This window comes from Pempheris klunzingeri, chromosome 3, assembly GCF_042242105.1.
Source record: "Pempheris klunzingeri isolate RE-2024b chromosome 3, fPemKlu1.hap1, whole genome shotgun sequence".
NCBI lineage: Eukaryota > Metazoa > Chordata > Actinopteri > Acropomatiformes > Pempheridae > Pempheris > Pempheris klunzingeri.
Window position 1 is genome coordinate 12,674,133 of NC_092014.1, and position 21,421 is coordinate 12,695,553.

General features: G+C 37.9%; 1 protein-coding gene across 1 annotated transcript in view; it reads right to left on the bottom strand.

Moving 5' to 3' along the window:
* The window catches only part of ctnna2 (catenin (cadherin-associated protein), alpha 2), a 291,501-nt gene that overhangs the window by 49,695 nt on the left and 220,385 nt on the right, over positions 1-21,421 (bottom strand). Inside the window, exon 9 of the mRNA XM_070856349.1 lies at positions 20,916-21,068. Coding sequence (XP_070712450.1) covers positions 20,916-21,068 — 153 coding nt within the window. The remainder of the gene's footprint in view (positions 1-20,915; positions 21,069-21,421) is intronic.

Genomic DNA, 21,421 nt, shown 5'->3' on the forward strand with positions numbered 1-21,421 from the left:
TTTCAGTCCACTCTCAAATTCAGTGTACAATTCCTTGAATATATAACACCAAAAAATTTGATTTATGATCATTTCTAATTGAGACTTGAGATCAAATCAAACTATACAGTGCACAAAACCAGGTAGAGATACTGCTGCATAATTTCATTGGTGTGTATCCAAGCAGGCTTCTAGTTGTGCGTGTAAATGTGTGTGTGCGTATGATATATATTTTCACTAGTACTGTATGCGTGGTGGTCTGTGCGACAGAAAGTCTGAATTGTCTTATGGCTTAGCGCATTCCACGTTGGCCCACAGCCAACATCACATCTGTGTGAAGCAGCTGTATGACACCCAGATGTATGCACTCACATATCCTACTGCTTTTCCAAGTTACTCTTGATTTCATTGAAGTCATATAGCTCTGCATAACATGTGAAACGATCCCCCCTGTGGCTGCCCGTAATGCGATAAAATCAGACCAATGACTGCATATGGACCAAATGAACCCAAAATAACGCACATTACACTCGCACACACAATATATATCACATTATATGCTCTCATCAATCCTATGAGATCACTTTTGCACAAAAAAAGAACGTTTGTATTTAAACTAATAATGTTACATAGTCCAATAAACTATGTTTACTGCATGCATCCAGGGGAGGAGCAAGCTAGTGTGGCTAACTCTGGGTGGTGCGGTCTGATGATCCGAGCAGCTAGTATGAGGGCAAGAAATGCTTTGTGTGCTTCTGTGTGCACACAGCATTTGCATACTCTATGAATTGCATCAAAGATAGTGTGATGAGCAGTGCCTGCCTCATGAATATGCATGAGGCAATGTTCTGCATTTGGAGTCTGTTTGGGCCTGAGCTGCACTGCTGTGTTTTCACTTTAAGTTCCACCTTATCCAAGATATTCTCTTCACCTGTGACCTTTGCTAAACAAACCACAACTTATCTGCCTTAAAGTCTTAAAAGAAACTGGGAAATGGAGAGGAGAAAATAAATTGACAAAGCACAAAAACTGCTGAGGAGGAAGATAAGACTACATTGGGTCAGAGAAGAAAGGAAATGAAATTAGGTATATGTCCTGTTTGTGCTTGGCTGGATTTATGTTGCTGCTTTATTTTTTTCGTTAGTAGCAAAAGAAGCAGACATGTCGATATGAAGAGCTGTGGCCATGAATTTTACTGGCAAAAGCAGAACATGACTGGACAATGTCCCCAAAACAGGGTTAATATATGAATGGTCAACTGGAAATGACAAGGCACAATGTCATGGGGCCAATTGCAGGCGGGATGTCGTGCAAAACTGGCGAGTAGATTCTATATAATCTAAAGGCAGACGAGAAGATGTCTGCCTTTAGATTATATAGAATCTAAGGAGTTGTTACAGTATTTCTGTGCTATAATTTTGAATGTATATTACTCATGTTGTTTTATAGCTGAGTATCTTTTGGAAGTTTAGCAGTTACATGAACCTCTTTACTTTGAATATTTCATCATAAGGATGAGGATAAAACTTTTTACCCCCCCCCCATCTGGTCTGCTCCTTTTTTAAAATGTGTAACACTGTCTTAATCATCTAAAAAGGAAGATCCCAATTATCTATAGTGCTCCTCGCTTAGGCAATGCCTCTCTGTTGGTGCCAAAATTCCCTTCCTCTCCAAACCTGTCACTCCATATTTGACAAGGACCAAATCCTTCTCTGCCCATCTACTCTAGTGTCTCATGATTATTGAACAAATACCGATGTATGTTACTTGATATCTTCAAATTGCTATTGCGATTAGGGAAGGGATTAGGGCAGCGCTTCTCAATCCTAACTTGAACTCTGATCTGAGATCACTTAACATGCAGATCACAGATTTCACTACAGATTTTCAAGACTGATACATTCATATTTGTTTGATATGTCTTAAAATACAGTTTTCTTTGTTTTTCTTTTTTTTTTTTATTCTTTCTCTCATTACGTTATTGAAAGAAGCAAGGTACACTTTACAGTTGTTGCTTCCTTTACAATCATTATGCGACAAACAAGGAGACAAATTTTGTCGGGGAAGTCAGGTTTCATCAGGTCAACATTATAAAGGCCTTGGAAGCTGATATATTTCCACATATATTTTCCCAGAGAACATAGTCTGCAATATATTGCACTTTGCCTTTAATAAGCTATCTGGGGCAAAATCACAGGGTCCTTATACTGTGGGTTTTTATTCACTCACCTAATTAATCAGCAGTGGGTGGCGCCTGCCATCACTAGCTTGCGTTATTCTGCATTTGTACTGTGGTAAAAAGCCGTGGCTCTAATTAGGAGAGATGATCTATATTCCATAATGAGAATTGATGGCTTTTCTTCTGCACCACCAAACATTTTCTCTTTTTCTCACTCTTTCCAACTGAGGCCCCTGTTCTCTCTTATTGCCCCACACAGACACATTTTAGAGCTGTATATAGAAAAGGACTAAATGAAGCACTATGTGATTAATGGACTTAATTTCCAGCAGATCTGACTTCACGGTGACAGCCCACTTCACCTCAAAAGCTTTCTGATTATTAGATTTAAGCCTGTGTCAAAATGTCAAACAGTTTACAGATGAATGTCCCTCACTGTCCTTCCCTGATCACCCACACAGTTTCAACCTGTCCGTCTCATAAGACCTTACATAAAAACTTTTTTTACGTTTCATGCACAGTGAGCGGCGTTCTATAAATAGCATCCATGTCATCATCAGAAATCATTTACAGAATAATCTGCAAAGCTGCTCAAAAAGGCTCCTGTAGAGGACAGATGCACTGTCACTAAATTAGTCACCTTGTAAAACAGTGAGCCCATATACACTACAGTCTTGTCACCTCCCATGGGTGTCAGAGCCTCCTAATCTTTGAACACAAAGACAGCCCCTCTCTATGTGGCTTTGCAAGCCTGTGCTAATGCTGTGTAAACATTGCTGCTGCTGTTTGCCACTGATTTAGCACATGTTAATATTACATGAGACACCGGGGCCCTTTGATGATGTAAGTGAACACTCAAACTAGGGCTTTCCACCTCAGGGAACTCGGAGAAGGGGAGACGGGGCTGTGGAGCAGCTCCTTTGAGATTTGTTTCACTTCCGCATATGCAATCTAGCTTGGTAGGAGTTCAGCAGTTAATTTTTTTGCAGTCGCATCACAGAGGAAGATTGTTCTAGTTTCAAATACCAGGACGGAGGCATAAGGTAATAATGGAGAAAGAAAAGATTTGTTGAAAAGAATATTGCATTCATTGATGGATTTTGTTGCTTTTTCAGGCATAATAAATGAAACAGCAGGCCAGTTGTGGTAGGTTGTACTTAGAAATCAAAGATTTATTCTACAGGGACGTAAACTCACTGTACCCAGTCCCTTATATTGTTATTTCTAAACAGGGATCAACAACTTTGCTCACTCTGATGCACCTGAATGATATCAAATCAATGCTGGCACAGGGCAAGTTAGGCGTTTTGACAGGACAAACTATTTCCCAATAGTTGAGAAAGTCTGGCAATAGCTAACAATGGCTTTTGGATTCAGAGGAAGATGATGCACAATTATGGCTGCGAGCAGTGATTTGCTTTAGTATAATTTGATCTAAAATGTGTTATATTTGTTCATAATTCTGTCTTAAACGTTTCTTCTGAAGAGGTCAAAACTCAAGGATCATTTGTAGTATATAGAACAACTAAATAGATTATTATTTTTTATTGATAGATTATAGGTGAAAAATTAAAAAACAAAACGGCAAACAATCACACACACACACTTGCACGCACACACACACACACACACACACACACACACACACACACACACACACACACTAATGATCTTTTCATTGGTATGGTGGGAAAAAGGTTTTTGGTATGTACTGGCAATTTATGCAGGCACTACAATTGTTGTTGTTGTTTACTTACTGTTAGGGACTTCACAATGCTGGCATGCTCAAACAACTACGTCTCTTATGTTTCTTCCTGTTTTAAAAGTTACCATTGGTAGTTCTTTAAAGATTTCTTGCAAAGATGGGTCATCTTGAAGAAAATACCAATGTTTCAGAATAATGTCCTTGATGTTTTTAGTTTTAGGGATGAATGTAGTGCAGAAGATGCCCCAAGCTGAAATGCGCTGGTCTAACAATAAAGTTGTTCTATATACTACAAATGTTGCTGGAGGTTTAACCTGTTCAGACCTTCGCTCTCCCTCTCCATGCAGTTTGGAAGTAAAGTTGTGCCAGAAACCCCTCTTCTGCTTCTTGAGTTTTTAACCTGAAACTATTTATTCTCAGATTATGCATGCTGATTTTTACATGTCATATTCTTTATTCTAAAATGCTGACACTGTATTTATTAGAGACACTATTTATAACAATCATGTTAAAATTTTATGTATTTTCATTCACGCGAAAGGAGTTAATTTGATGAAAAAGTAAAGAAGAATAATTCAAGAAATTATGAATTCATTAAATTGTCAGAATACACCTAAAAAGAAAAGAATCACTCTGTAGTGTTCTCGTGCAGTGTGTTGAAACTCTGACTAAACACAAAGTTAAACCGGGACTAATGAAGACAGAGTCGTTGTAAGGTTGACCATTTAGTGTCACACTTCCTCATTAACATGCCGGTGAAAACTGTGAATACAACAATACAAAATATTCAGCATCTGTGTTTTTAACTTAATATCACATTGTAAGTGACTTCAAACATGAAATTACATCACTGTATGCACTTTGGGTAACAGTCACGCTGGCTACTAGCATGTTTTTTAGCTTGTATCTTTTTAACCACTTACCCAATATCATTTTTAACAAAGTATCATTATTTATATTCTTAACATTAAATATATGAACTTATGACATTGCCTCTATGATGAATTTTAGCAGATGGCAGTGGATTACATTCAGAGCATGTTCAACATGTCTGCCTTGCTTTCTGAAGAATCAGGAAGGTAAACAGGAAGTTACCTGACAGGAAGGGACCTGACAGGACGACCGACTATCAAAATAAATCTCTTTTACAAACAATTTTAACTTTTAGCATTTAACATATTCTTTTACTGAGATTAGCAAATGAACCGTTCAAAAGACACACTCCATGAAAAATGAAACAAATGCCTTAGTGGCAGCACACACTCACTGTATGTAACATTACTGTTATGAAATAAATACAAAATTGACCACAACTGACTGAACTTGAAATCTACCATGTATTCCAAAAAATATTTTCAGGAAGATTTAGACTGGATCTGTTCGTGGCCAAAAAGAGCATGTCTAGAAGTAAAACAGCAAAATCAGCCATTTCTCGTTTTCTTTAGTAGCATTCATGTTTCATATATATATATATATGTGTGTGTGTATATATATATATATATATATATATATATATATATATATATATATATACACACACACACACACACACACACATACAGTACAGGCCAAAAGTTTGGACACACCTTCTCATTCAATGCGTTTTCTTTATTTTCATGACTATTTACATTGTAAATTCTCACTGAAGGCATCAAAACTATGAATGAACACGTGGAATTATGTACTTAACAAAAAAGTGTGAAATAATTGAAAACATGTCTTATATTCTAGTTTCTTCAAAGTAGCCACCCTTTGCTCTGATGACTGCTTTGCACACTCTTGGCATTCTCTTGATGAGCTTCAAGAGGTAGTCACCTGAAATGGTTTTCCAAGAGTCTTGAAGGAGTTCCCAGAGATGCTTAGCACTTGTTGGCCCTTTTGCCTTCACTCTGCTCACCCCAAACCATCTCGATTGGGTTCAGGTCCGGTGACTGTGGAGGCCAGGTCATCTGGCGCAGCACTCCATCACTCTCCTTCTCGGTCAAATAGCCCTTACACAGCCTGGAGGTGTGTTTGAGGTCATTGTCCTGTTGAAAAATAAATGATGGTCCAACTAAACGCAAACCAGATGGGATGGCATGTCACTGCAGGATGCTGTGGTAGCCATGCTGGTTCAGTATGCCTTCAATTTTGAATAAATCCCCAACAGTGTCACCAGCAAAGCACCCCCACACCATCACACCTCCTCCTCCATGCTTCACGGTGGGAACCAGGCATGTAGAATCCATCCGTTCACCTTTTCTGCGTCGCACAAAGACACGGCAGTTGGAACCAAAGATCTCAAATTTGGACTCATCAGACCAAAGCACAGATTTCCACTGGTCTAATGTCCATTCCTTGTGTTTCTTGGCCCAAACAAATCTCTTCTGCTTGTTGCCTCTCCTTAGCAGTGGTTTCCTAGCAGCTATTTGACCATGAAGGCCTGATTCGCGCAGTCTCCTCTTTACAGTTGTTCTAGAGATGTGTCTGCTGCTAGAGCTAGAGAGAGTGTGGCATTCATCTGGTCTCTAATCTGAGCTGCTGTTAACTTGCGATTTCTGAGGCGGGTGACTCGGATGAACTTATCCTCAGCAGCAGAGGTGACTCTTGGTCTTCCTTTCCTGGGGCGGGCCTCATGTGAGCCAGTTTCGTTGTAGCGCTTGATGGTTTTTGCGACTGCACTTGGGGACACATTCAAAGTTTTTGCAATTTTCCGGACTGACTGACCTTCATTTCTTAAAGTAATGATGGCCACTCGTTTCTCTTTACTTAGCTGATTGGTTCTTGCCATAATATGAATTCGAACAGTTGTCCAATAGGGCTGTCAGCTGAGTATCAACCTTCTGACTTCTGCACAACACAACTGATGGTCCCAACCCCATTAATAAGGCAAGAAATTCCACTAAGTAACCCTGACAAGGCACACCTGTGAAGTGAAAACCATTTCAGGTGACTACCTCTTGAAGCTCATCAAGAGAATGCCAAGAGTGTGCAAAGCAGTAATCAGAGCAAAGGGTGGCTACTTTGAAGAAACTAGAATATAAGACATGTTTTCAGTTATTTCACACTTTTTTGTTAAGTACATAATTCCACATGTGTTCATTCATAGTTTTGATGCCTTCAGTGAGAATCTGCAATGTAAATAGTCATGAAAATAAAGAAAACGCATTGAATGAGAAAGTGTGTCCAAACTTTTGGCCTGTATTGTGTGTGTGATATATATATATATATATACACACACACACAACTCACAAAAAGTTAGGGATATTCGGCTTTCAGGTGAAATTTCAGGATGAACCTAAAATGCATTCTAAACTTTCCAGGTGAACTTAATGTGACCTTCTCTAAACTTTTGAATGCGCATGTCCAACTGTTCAGTGTTTCAGTACTTTTTGCACAAGTTGCTGTTCTCTAACAAGAAGCTTAACAGCAAAATTCACAACAGGTTTGATCCATGAATCGACCAATACATTTCCTGCTTCAGTTAGAATTGGTATTTAAACAGTCCTCCTCATCGTGCTGTTCACATTCTGACATCATGAGACCAAGACGACACCTAACAGTTGATCAGCAGCACCTCGCCATTGCGAGGCTTCAAACAGGAAGTCCTCAGACGGAGGTGTTCACTGAGCTTAGAGGGTCACAGAGTGTCATCAGGAGGTTGTAACAGTGATACAGAGTGACTGGAAGAGTCACAGAAAGGAGAGGAGTGGACGTCCTTTGGCCACATCCCAATTTATTGAGACACTGAAAATTTTTTGTGGTATACCTACCACTGTTGTTTCTTTCAATAAATTGTTTAAGATGAATGAAATTACCATTGCATGCTTCTACTTAAATGCCCTACTTTCATGATATAATATCACTGTAGCATTCACTTTTTACATTTTCCATATATTTCACCTGAAAGTCGAATATCCCTAACTCTTTGTGAGTAGTGTATGTGTGTGTGTATATATATATATATATATATATATATACATATATATATATAAACAGAGAAATATTTTGTGACTTGCTGGATGCAGTGATCTCTGTTTTCCTCTCTTCTTTCACACCTGTGTGCAAGAAGCAATTCCACTAGTCTATCAAGTGCCTATGGCCAGTTTGTGTCTTCTGGGAGGCGTCCTTCATTACTGCTGCACCAACCTCTGATAATCCCACACCTCCCACAGCCATCACTGGATAGTTCAGTGATGATGAAGCCAGAAAACTAACTATTTTGTTTGTGCCTCTCTTTTCTCTTTCTCTGACTTCAGTTGTTTATGTTCATGTTGCCAACTAATCTAATCATACATTTTAAAACTTAATTTTCATGCCGTGCACACACAAGTACAAAAATCTGTGAGCATCCAGACACGTTCATGAATGTGTGCTCACACACACTCACAGCACAATGTCATCAATAGAGCCGTATAAGGACGAGCAGGCACGAGAATGAGAAGATCAGTTTCAGGAGAGAGAACAGACTCTTGATGAGCCATTAACCTGCTGTCGGTGAGGTAAAATGGCTGTGGGACGTGGTTTAATTTACCCTTTTATAAAGAGGTCGTTGAATTGATGAGCCACAGGAAAAGAGTTACACCCCTGGTTTGGTGTATTAGCAATGCTGACGGTGAACAGGTTGAGTGAGGAACTGGAAGAGCAGTCAATATCCGCAATCAATCTAAGCTTTCAGAGAATCACTGCTACACTCGTGGTCAGATCTATAAGACTAATAATATGGATTTGGACGGGCCTCTTGTGGAAGAATGCTTAAATTTGAACAGGAAATCATTTCAAATTTCTTCTGAAGTACTCCTATTTGTTTTGTTTTTTAGCAAAAGTTGTTATTGAACATGGAGATGTATTTGGCACAGTAAGCTAAATCATTTCCAGTTTTGCAAAATGTTTTATTTTGTCCGCCAGTACTTTCATTTATTCATATTTGGGCTAGGCCTTCTCAAAATTGAGTTTAAGATCTCTCTTTAAAAATATCCATCACTGGGTACAAAGAGTCAATTTTCAATTTGAAATAAGCTGCCAGAGATTTCTATGTGCTCCCCTCACCATCCATTACAGTAGCTCTATGGATGATAAATTTTAATAGACAAAAGATGGCTAGCGAAGGTCTTTCCATCAATGAAAGAGAAAAGAGAAAAATTGAAAATTATGGCCTATTCTGTGCGTACATGGTATTGCAGGTTGTCTGCTGATCCATTTTATATGAATACTCCTAGTCCATTCTGGCTCATAATCAAAATTAGACATGGGTGTTCCCCAGAAAACAGGTAACAAGGCATTTTTTTTTTTCTTAATTGTCCTGATCACGATGTGGCTGAAGTACAATAATGCGTCATGCATTTGCAACAAATAAACTACAATCTTTTTCATTGATGAGCAACCGGACAGGCTCATTCACTCACTACTGCCATCTTTCAGTGTATGTTATCTATTGTATACATATGCGGTTTGTTTTAAGCACCCTTTTAAACATGAAGGAGTTCAGCATTTCTGCATTTGGTGACACCTAACTAAAGTAGGAAAAAATACACGGTTGTCATGCAAATGCCATGTTGTCATCCATTGAGATGTTTGACTGAATGATTAGTATCCCAACTCTTTTTGTTCTGACATCTTGCTACTTGAATGCGTGACATGATTCTGCATCATATAGTGTTGACATATAAACATATAGTGTTTGCTGTTAGTTAATTTTAGCAAGAGGCTGAATGTATCTATGTGTGTGCTTATGTGAAAAAGATGTAGTGCTGTTATTAATTGAGGTTTCATAGTATGCAAGAACAGAAGGCGTTGGCTTGTAATAACTCCCGTGGCAGCATACTTCACACTGACTCCCATTTGAGAGCTAGGATTTCCTGCTCCCGCTGTCAGAACAGAAAATGAGATGTGATCTATATGAGGAAAGGCACACACCCATGGCTTATTTTTATTATTACTTTTGATATATAAAGATTAGATGGCATCAGTTATAAAGGTAACTGAATTGTTGAGTTGATAAAGGTAAAGTACATTCCCTTTGTAGAATCAATATAATTAAATTTGGTGTACGAACAAGAAAACAAATAGTGAATATGTATCTGTATGTTGTATTGTTCTTTAAACGTTTGCACAAATGCGCACACGTTTTATATGCTACTCCAATGATACATATTAGTCCGGAGTACAACTACAAAATGTTGTTTAGTTGTAAGTTACTGTTTGCAGTGCTTGCCCCATTGATTAATCTATAATAGAGGTCAAACAATCATGCACATTTAATATACCGTTAAGAATTGCTAAATAACATAACATTGAGTTCAAGGTCATCATGTAATCATTTTCTTACTACAGTAGATTTTCAGAAATGATTTTGTCCTGAGAAGGCATACTGAACATTAATCATCTCATGACTAATGGGATAAAATCTATTTAACGTTTAGTCTTTACATCAAAGACAAAAGGGGACATGTATGGATGACCTGCACTTTGGAACACTGTATTGTTCACATCTTGGAAAAATGGAAATGATCCATGAATCAGAGGCAAAAACGTATTATGAGACATCAACAGTGATATGACTAATCCCCCATGGGAACATGACATAATTAAGGATTTATGTTGGGCTATATATCATATTACCATAGGAAGTCTACTTGTTTAAAGCATGGAAGCATGGTGCTATGTCAAGTCTTATTCCTCTTTTGCTTTCTCTTTTGTCACACTTAATCTTGTGTAATCCACTTAGTGTCATATCTGAATAACATGACAGGAATTCTGCTGCTCCTTGTCATGTAGCACCTTTACAGAAGCTATCCCAGCTCTTAGCAGGAGTACTGACGTCGTTTTTGTCTCAGGGCTAAGCTTATCTCCACAGCAATTTGTTTGTGCATGGTTTGGTGAAATGTGTCACACAAACATTGCCACCAATTCATGTACTCTGTGAAAGATAATGGACCCCTGAGTTGACTCCCCGAAGCCTGCAGAAGGGTTGGGGGGTTGTCTTTTGTGAATACATGCTTGATGCCGGCATAATTTCCATTTGTTTCCATCTCTGTTTTCCCCTTTTAGGGGCAGTGACGCTGTAACACGAAGAATATAAATGTCAGTTTGAGGTTAAGGATTGGTTGATTGCATCCTAGGGCACAGTGGTAATTCTTCAGAAAAGGGCTGATGACCAATTTCCTCTGAGATATGTGGATTGAGTCACAGAGTAATTAACAAAGAAGCCAAGAGGGGAAATGGGCAAATGTCAGTTTATATTATTACAGATAAAAGGTCCACAAATTATTTATGTATATACTATGTTCATTTTAGGTTTTTAATGATTTTTTGATGATAGTTTGTTTGTATTGAATCTGATGGTAAAAAAAGAGGAAAGAATGCCTGCCTAAAAATTGCACCAGGCTCAGTTCTTGAGTAAATATACCTTTCACCACTGCAGACCAAATTATCACACTACTGCTGTATAGTGCATAGGAGAAAAATAAGTGATTGCAGTCATTGCAGTTGAAGTCACTGCTACATTGTAGTTGGAATCTCCTTTGACCAGGATTTACTGATTGTGGCCTGTAGTATTGATCACAATACATCAAATTTTCATCACGTTAAGACCACCCTTAATAAAACTGCCGTCACTATTGACTCTTAAAAGAGAAAACAATTTGACATCCCCTGGTGGATGGATCTACTTACTACTTGTTTAAAGCACCTTACTTAATATTGCAGTCCTCGTGGGTTTCTCTGATAAATCTTTAGCAACCCATATTTAAGAAATGCTTTACTGAACATTTCCTGTCACAACCGATAGACTCCCTAGTGATATCAGGATCCTGGATGTGACCTTAGTCTTTGATCTGGGACCGTCTTGCCCAATTTGGTTCAATCAGTGGGAGAGCCTGATGTGTGCGTGTGTGTTTTTTTCTTCTTTTTTTTTCAATTTCCTGTTTCCCCAGTGTACTATTCCTATGCATTTTACTATTCTCTCTCTAAATTCTGGACTGAATTGACTTAACACTTTCTGTTCTGACATGTCCTATATTGTGTAAGAAGCATAGATGTATGTCCAGTCTTTGATGAGCAGAAAAGCACTGAGAGTCCTAAGGAACACGCAGCTGAAAAAAAACACTCAGAGGCTCTTACAAGTGCAAGGTAAAGTCTTCTAATATCAGCTAGTTGGTTGTGCAGCACTACTGTTCTACTACAGTACCACGGGAAAATCAGAGTACAGAAATCTTCCCTATACAAAGCACTTTGAGTACAAAGCAGAGTCCACCCAGTGTTCTCCTGTCAAAGAGTCTCTCTCTCTTTGTTGTGGTAATGTGAGTTTTTCCTCCATTTCCTTCATGGTAAACAATGGTATTAACTCTCATCTCCTCTAGCGTGACTTGAACAGTTCATGAACACTGATGAGAAGCTTGTTTCTCTCAAACACTGAGCTGATTTCAACTTGAAGTACTCAAAGGTGACTACAAAAAGGAACTGTTTTTCAGTAAAAAAAAAAAAAAAAAAGTCACAGACTCTCAGTCAGTCAGATGAACCTGCTAATGCTCTAAAGCCATTAAGAGCAATTTTTTAAATAAATAGAAGAAGCTGAGCGAACAACATCCTTGGACAATAGTGGTTCATTCTACAATTTTTACAAAAAGTTATTACAATTTGGATGCATACATTTGAATTTGTGTTGAGATTATTATTGTAGAGTAGTTCCACACTGAGACTCAAAGCATGAGTCAAATTCAATTAATTTACCTGCTTTAAAATTTTGGGTAATTGTGTGTACTGTATAATTGTGATAAAAGATCCAGATTTGATCTATTCTATATTTTATTTTTTATGTACACACACATATGTACTTCATGCACATATGTTACGTACTCCATGCTATTTCATTTAGTCACGAGATTAGAATAAAGAAAATAAAAATGAAAGTGAATGCTTTGTGCAGGCATAGTGCATAGATTTGCACTCACTCACAGGTGTTGCTGTTGTAGTAAGAATTCTAATGACTATTGTTGCAAAAATCCAAACTATTGTAGTGATACAACGTAGGAATATCTGCATTTCTTTTATTTCAAACATTTTCTTGGGCTGTGAGCTGACCTAAAAATAACTGGGTATACTTAAGGTGGATTAGTTGGGGTGTGATGTACCTTCCTATGCACTTCTGTGGAGACATCTTCCAAAGGAAGATTTCCACTGAGGCTAATAACTTCGTATGAAAAGAGAGGATTAATGTTGACCTAAAGATTCGGGTCATCACAAATACACCCGTTCCAACAGTGATCCATCCACTTCCCGCTTAACTGTCCAGTAAAGTGCTTAATGCAGTGGCCCCCAGAAAAATATTTACTGCTGCAGTCTGTCTCATGTCGCTGAGCCCTGAAGGCCAATTCAGTATTGGTTACATTCAACTTCATATTGATTATGCATAATCGCTGGAGGTATGTCTTTACCCTTGACTCTGTTCATGTCCAAAGTAAGGTCACTGCTGTAAATCTATAGTACAAAAAGCTAATGAACTGATGAAGGTAAAGTGCACAACCTAGCTTAATATAAGTATCTATGGAGAAAGCTGTACTATGTGACCACAGACACAATACTGTATTCCTCAGATAGGAAATAGTACAATTGCAGTAAATAATTAGTGCAATTACAGCTTAAGCTGTTATTTGTGACAAAAATATAAATCATGTATTACTAATGAAACATTCAGGTATCAAAAAAGCAATTAAATTAAGAAAAAGACTTAAGTAAAAGACTGGAAAGAAAGGGGGTGATGGATTCACAAAACACTCAAATACATTTGAGTAGAAAAGCACTATAAAGGGGGTTAATAACAATCAAGACAGTATACTAAAACAATACAAAATGTATCTTGCAAAAAAACAATAATAGGAGCCAAGCAACCAAACAAAGCTTTGCTCAGATAGGGACCTGTTAGAGATGAGGCCCATAACAGCACAGCTGTTCAAGAGTAAGGATCCAAGATGGAGTCAAGGTCAAAGGAAAACCTCATTCTGACATTAGAATAGCAATGGATCATAACGACCTTTAGATGTCCACTTATTTTACCAGGGTAAATTTAAAAGATTTGATATTGTTCTTGTGTTTGAATTAACAAAAGCACATTGGTATAGGCAGAACTAATTTCATGGAGACCTCAGACAACAGCATCACTGAAAGAGGCAGATATAAGTATTTAAAAAATAAAGAATGGTGATTCCACACCTGTGTTGAATGGTATTAAATTTGAAAGAAATAGATTGCAAATATGTACAGACATACAGATAAAGTGGGGAAGGGGAGTGCTGGCTGTAGAGTAGCAAAGAGCTGTACAGCAATAGCAAGGGTACATGAGGTTGATAGATTAAGATATTTGTTTTGTGCCCTAAATGTATACTAAGGTGTAAGCTTGTCAACCCCTGGCAGTGAGTCAGAATACTGTACATTGTATACATTCATCCAAAAATTATATCAATAATCAAATACACCATTTCTAAATCAACCCCCAGTTACTATGCATGCAAATGGCGAATTACACAGAAGCAATGAACAGTGTATAAGCACAGTCACTTATCTGTGTGCATGTACTTGTGTTATGACGGTCAAGGGACTTTGTGCGATGTAAGCACATGGTGAAAGTTAAATGGGGTGTGATAAAAATGCACTGTGATGCATGAGAAGTCTGGACTCTTACACTTAAATTCCCGATTTTGTAAACCTAACTAATTAATGGGAACAAGAAGAGATGTGGGAACCATTAAATGTGAAGGCATTGATTGTATAGTGGTGTGGACTTTTCTAGCTTTATGTTCTGAGTCTCTTGTGTCATTGTTTCTGTTATAGAATAAGAATATAAAATAAAACAAAAACAATATTGGCTATTGAGTCATTCAATAATGGAAGAAATCATGGTCCAGGATATTCAAAGTTTAATCAAAAGTCTAATGTTATGTCTATAATTTTGCTGTAGCAAATAATTTAAATAGTTTTAGGTCATAATGTCTCATTCGTCTTGAGAAAAGGAATTCTATCACCATTAATAGCAGCCAGAATTGAGCAGTTGACTTGAAATATTGATAATGTCTGTGATATTTCTCAGCAAAATGATCTAGACTATACTTTAAAACATGGGAAATAGATGATTCAATAAAAGGTAGGCTATATAGAAGTTTTGACTGGAAAAGGGTAAAATGGAACTTTTGGAGTGATAACATGAAGACAAATATGTCTCAGTTAATTTCAAATATAAAAATGCTCAGTGCACGAACTGATGTTTCAAAAAATATGGGAAACCTTTTAGTAAAATAACTTTCCTTGTAACATTACATTCAACATCTACACAGAAGCACTTGTATAAAGGAGTGCTGTGTCTTTCTAACTGGAAAAGTGTCTAGATTGGTGATGGATTAGGATTAAGTACATCTCATTTAAATTAGCCTTGAGAATTAACTTCTTAAATCCTGTGTTAATATACAAATGATATGAGGACACCTACACTGTTACCTCTCAAACATTGAGGAATAACTGTCTCTTTTTTTATCTGTCTGTATTCTCTATATACGCATCTTTAACACATTAGGGCAGTATTGAATAGTTCAAAGTTTCAAAGCCTTGTTCATAATTTTGACATACAAATTTTACATCAACATTTAATTGCTGCATATTGCATAGCTTTTTTAAAAAAAAAACATATCGTCATGCTGCTTAAACCAATGATACTGTATTTCTGCATAGTTGTGATTAACTGCGTACTCTTCTTACTAATTGTTCTAACTTTTCACTTAAAAATTATTAATCCACAATAACTCTCTTTAACAGGGCAAAACACCATGGCACACTACAATTTATGACACATAAACAATTTGTAACACTGATAATTCTACATTTAAGAAACAATTACACCACCGAACAGCATGATGGGTACACCTTGCTAAATAGCCAGGTAGCATAGCAGTCTGTTAAGAGCTGAGAGTACTTGCTGCAATACTATCAACGACAAAAAAGAAAGATGGAGGATGAACAAACAGAGACCAGAGAAGCACAACAAGAAGCAGCTGTTAGCTTGCCAACCTCTGGCAATGAACCAAAAGTCTATCATTTGAAATTTTGCCTTGCAACAACTTCATCCTCCACTCTGTAAATCCACCAGCAAACTGCCAAGCTCCCAGGCCGTTCTTCTGCAGGAGCCGACTGCAGCACATTGGCCGGATTATGCTTAACTGAGGCATCATAAATCTTGTGAGTTACATCTATAAAGGTACGGTATTTAAAACAAATTTATGTATCTCTTGAATAACTGGGTTTGATTTTTTTTTTTTTGAGACATTATACAATATGACAGCAGACATTTGAAGCTCCATTCAAATACCTCAACAGAGGTTTCAAACGTAAAAAAGAAAAACATTCAGTACAGCCCTATAATATACATATCTCACTTCTTACCAATTTTCCTCTACAAATGGAGACAGCTGAATTTATTCAACTTCTATGTGGAGTTCAGTTAAAATATCTCAATTCCACCGAAATTAAGATTGACAGAGCTCATATATTATGGGAATTACAGGTACAGTACACAAACCTTTCATCTGTCTGCCAAAATGCTGCTTTGCACTGTAGGATTATAGAAAAAAAATTAGCAAGTGTGTACATGTGTCTGAGTGTTAGTTTATAAGTTAGTGTAAATGTTAAATGGACTGTATTTGTATAGCACCTTTCCAGTCTCGAGTTGTAACACTACTTTTGCCATTCACACATCATTCATTCACTGATGGTAGGGGCTACGAACCTGCTCATCAGCCAGAGACTAAAAATTCACACACATTCACATGGCAAAGCAGTGCTTTGGGAGCACTTTAGATTTCAGTATCTTGCACAAGAATACAATTATATACCCAGTAGTTAGTGAGTTCCTGTTAAGCCAAATGGAATAAAATCAAATGAAAACAAAGTAGACATAAATAGGAGCACTTATTACTTTGACACTGCTGACCATGTCCAAACACCAGGTTAATGGCTTAAGACAGCTCCTCCGTGACATCAGGGAGATGACTGCAGTGACATTGATCAGGATGTTAATTAGCCCAATATATTAGAGAATTGTGATGGTGGCGGTTGTGATGAATGTGTCTAGGAAGGCGCGAATAATGATGATGACAGCAATGACAGTGATATTGCCAAGTATATAGGATAGCCTTGAGTGTATTAGCTATTTAGCTAGCAAGAACCAGTAATGCACATGCTCAGCCTGACAAAGGGATACAGTTCTGCACTGCACCTCTCTAGAGCTTGTGCTCTATATTTGCCAATATGTGGTATGATATACCTATTCTTTGTACTGTGATGGGACAGTGACCTCCCTTGTAAGAGTGATTCCGGAAGCTCATTTAATACGTTTATTTAAAAGAATTGACCCCTTAATATATGACAGCGTATCATATGTCCAACCGCACTGATTAGTCATTTACATCACCTGGCAAAAAAGACACTACAACTGTGGTCAGAGCTGGAGATCTCTGATAAGACTTCACTGATGAAGCTTCTCATCATCTCATGAAACCAAAATTTTTATACATGTGCTGCTCTGTCATTTGCAGTATAATGAAATTATTTAACCCTGCAGAGCTGCTCTACTTTACTAAAGAGCAGGCACAGCAACATGAACTACTCATTTGCTGTTGACCATAGAGATTGTTGTATTTGATACATTCTTCATCGTGAGACCTGTATAGGCATTAAGAAATTGAAACCCATTACCACGTCAGTGATGTTACCATGTTAATATGTTGCCAGCCCAACTATCAGTGAACCGTTTTACATCTTGTTAACATAAGGCTACTAGCCCTGATTGACTCTGAGACAGTCTCTGTGGTACATCAAGATAAATTCATCAAGATTCTCACTCTGGGGTTTGCTGCAAAATCAGATGAACAGATATGGTGGTAGCAACAACCCCCTTTAGTTGAATGTGTAAGTTTCTCCACAATGCTGAATATGAGTAAACACACATAAACTTTCTTTTTAAATCAAATAAATGAAATAATTCACACTACGATTATGCAGTAGTAATAGCTATACAGAGACTTATGCCTGCTAACACATAACACTACGATATGCCATTGCACAGCTAATGACCTTGTCTCTGCTTGGACTGGAGCTTACGCTCCATCTCCTTAGCACACAAACAACTGCTGTGTACCTCACTGCTGCCATATGCTTTACATAACAAACCAAAAAATGCCATGCTACATCCCCGTTCCTTCATGAGAATTATAGAATGTTCCAGCCTAAAATGTTCTTGGGCTAAACAAAGTTTTAACATTGTTAGATGCAAAGGACATATTTTGAGTGTAGCATCAGTCAGATCCTCCCTCATCAGCAAACAGTTGGGGAAGACCATAAGGTCACACAAATCACTCACTGATGTCAAAGGAAACAGCAGAGCTGGTTTAAGTGACGGTGTGATAAGAGAAGCCCACATAAAGGGTTCTAAAGGCTCATTTGAAAGGCCCATGAGAACAACAGGCTACGCCCACCGAAAGGCAGAGAAATTTATCACTTCCTCCTACCCCACTGCAGGAGGAGATGACCAAGACACAAACTGTATCCAAACCCCTCCTGAAAACAAGAGAAAGTAAATTGAGAACCCTAAATAGAATGTGTCAAACCCCGTTTGAGAATAACCTGAAAGAGCACAAAGCTGACCTGAGTTACACAACATCTCTTCCTCCATCACCTCTTCCCAGTTGGACTGCCAGTCCAGTGTGCCAGTGTGGTTTTACAAGGGCTGGATGGATCCTTGTAACAGTCACAACACAGCATATTTCTGTGAGTTCAGTAAGTGCTCAAAACCACAGTCATAAGCATTCTCCATGTCCACAACACATCATGTAGGAAACACATGATGGGCAAACCAAGACAAAAGTGCTAGTCAACTGTTCCACAACCTGAAGAGAGCTTTAAAAATTGGGTTGAGCTTCCAGCACCAGAAAGCTGAGCAAAGTGATAACTGAGGTACACCTCATAGTGCTTTTTTTTTTTTTTTAAATGGGAACCTGTATGTTGGTTTAGGTCCTGAAGTTTACAAAATTGTTCCTTTTACTGCCTGGCAGCATCTGTATTTGAGGAAATCAATTATTCTACCTTGCAGAGAATAGCCTGGACGAGGCCTTGACTATCCTCTCTGAATCATTTTATGGTTTGCCAGATCTTCTTTGAGCCTGACTAAAAGTCCTTCACAGTGGCACACTTAACTTAACCAAGACCAACAGTCTTCCATCTTATTGTGAAAAAACTTCATGTATCCTTTAACCACTAGTGTGCACCAGGCTGTTCCATGCCTCAAACTAAAACGGCATGTCCCCATGCTCAGTCAGGATGGAAAAATGACCAGACATTGTAAGCACAGATGTTTGGTCATTGTGCATTGTGTTTTGTTCCAAAAACTAATTGGGTTTGGATCTGCCAGTCTGTTTCTCCCAATCACCTATCAAGTTTTCTCTGTCATACTGTGAACAAAAACCCATTAAGACTAAGACTGTCCACACCCAGAGACTCAAACAAACCTGGATACCCAAACCTAAATTGAACCATGTGGTGAGTGGCCCACGCTGTCATGTGTTGATCTTGCTCATTCTACTTTGGTCTAATCATCTGCCTCACTGTTTCTCCTGCATTTATTCATACCGTTTATCTGTAAATAGACACATTTTTGTCAGGAAGTAGGCATCAAACGTGAAAACTAAAAAAACAGATTTAACATATCAGAAAATAATGAGGGCTGATGTTGCACCATATGAACAATGAGCTCAAGTGAAACACTAATTGGGATCTATACTTGCAGATTATATTTCATTTTCAGGTTTGTTTTTTGAGAAAAATGTGTCAGTGTTCTTGCTGCAATTTGCACTCATATGAGTAAATGCAACACTTTTTCTAAATGGGAGTGAGACACCTTCATTGCATCTCTTTAACAGTGTGACTACTCACTGCAAACCAAGCCAAAGGAAACAAAAGTAGATCTATGTGTAAACACACGCTCAGGTCCTGCAGCTGCACACAATTATTACCTGCTATGATAAACAGGTACATATATGACACTAACAAAATCTAGCCTAAACCTTTATTTACAGGCCTTGATCATGATGATTATAATTTGTTAACCTTTTGAAAGGTGGTGCAGTAATGTACATGTTGCTTTTGATTGAGCACTTAAGTGTATGGGAAATCTCAGATGCACAGAATTTAAAATGGTTTATAAAAAAACCCAACTTGTGATGTAATGTATGTAACTGAATAACTGAATCAAAGATTTGAATATGTTATCGATTATTATTATTATTATTAGATAAAAAAACAAAAAAAACAAGCTGTAACTGGCTATTTTGCATCACCACAATGAAACACAGGAGCATTAAAAAAAGCACAGGTCTATTTTAAAGTGGCTGAGCTTTGCATGCCAAACTGCACACCAAGTGTGTGAAGAGTAAAACAAAAGTCAATGATATTTGAAGTAGTGGTTTGCAATGTGATTTCAGCCACAAATTGCTGCAAAAACAGTCCAGAAGAAGAGCATGTTTATAAGCATGATGTACCTTGATTCTTCAATTTAATAACCCGCCTGTCTAGGAGAAAAGCTACTTGTATGGCATTCAATCAGTGAAAGCAAGAATGTGCATACAAAAGCGGTGCAGAATTAGAGGAAGTGTGTGTCTGATAAGGTTAACATTTTTGAATTTTGCACATTTCCACTAGGCATACTTTGTTGCAGTTTCTCTAACTGCTACGAAAAATATCAAAGAATATTCTACTAATATTTAAATTTCTAACATGTACATTTAGGCTTTGGACTTGCAGTGGAGACTGTATTTTCTCTCTTCCTGTTTAAGGAAGGTTTGTATCACTCAGTCAGAGCGATACTTCACTTGTGTTGGTTAAAATCTCAATTCTAGGCAACATTATGGTGACCTGACTGGCATTACTCATATATATTTTCACATAACTTATAGATAACTCTTTAATTTCTGAACTGGTGAATAAGGACAGATATATGTGGGTATATGTGAGTGCCCCCATGTATAATTCATGACTGACCTCCACCAGCTTGTTAGCATGTTCACGGAACACCTGGGCGTACTCCTTGACCTCCTTCTCGTTTCCACTCTTAGCCGCTTCAATGAGCACCAACAGAGGGACGTTGGTCTCCAGGAAAGAGTCTGAGATGTGGTCCATCACTGCCTTTCTCAACTAGAATACAGAGAAAGAGAGGTGGGGAAGAAGTCACATTATTAATAATATTGCAGATGACTTCACTGTATTACATTTGGCAATGATTACATATCACTTAGCATTGTAATGAATATGATGTAGTAACATAATGGGGTGGAAGGACAGAGAGAGAGAGAGGCATGCAAGAAGGAGAATGAAAAAGAGGAGGTGAACTCTCAACGGGCAACAGTGTAAATTGCTTGTAAGGTGTCATTTTTCCCATAAGGCCTTTTACTAGGGCAGACTTTGCGACTTATATCTTTGTTTATAGAATCGTTTTGTACCAAACTGGCAGGGGACTGGTTGTTTTATAAGACAGTAAATGGACCCTG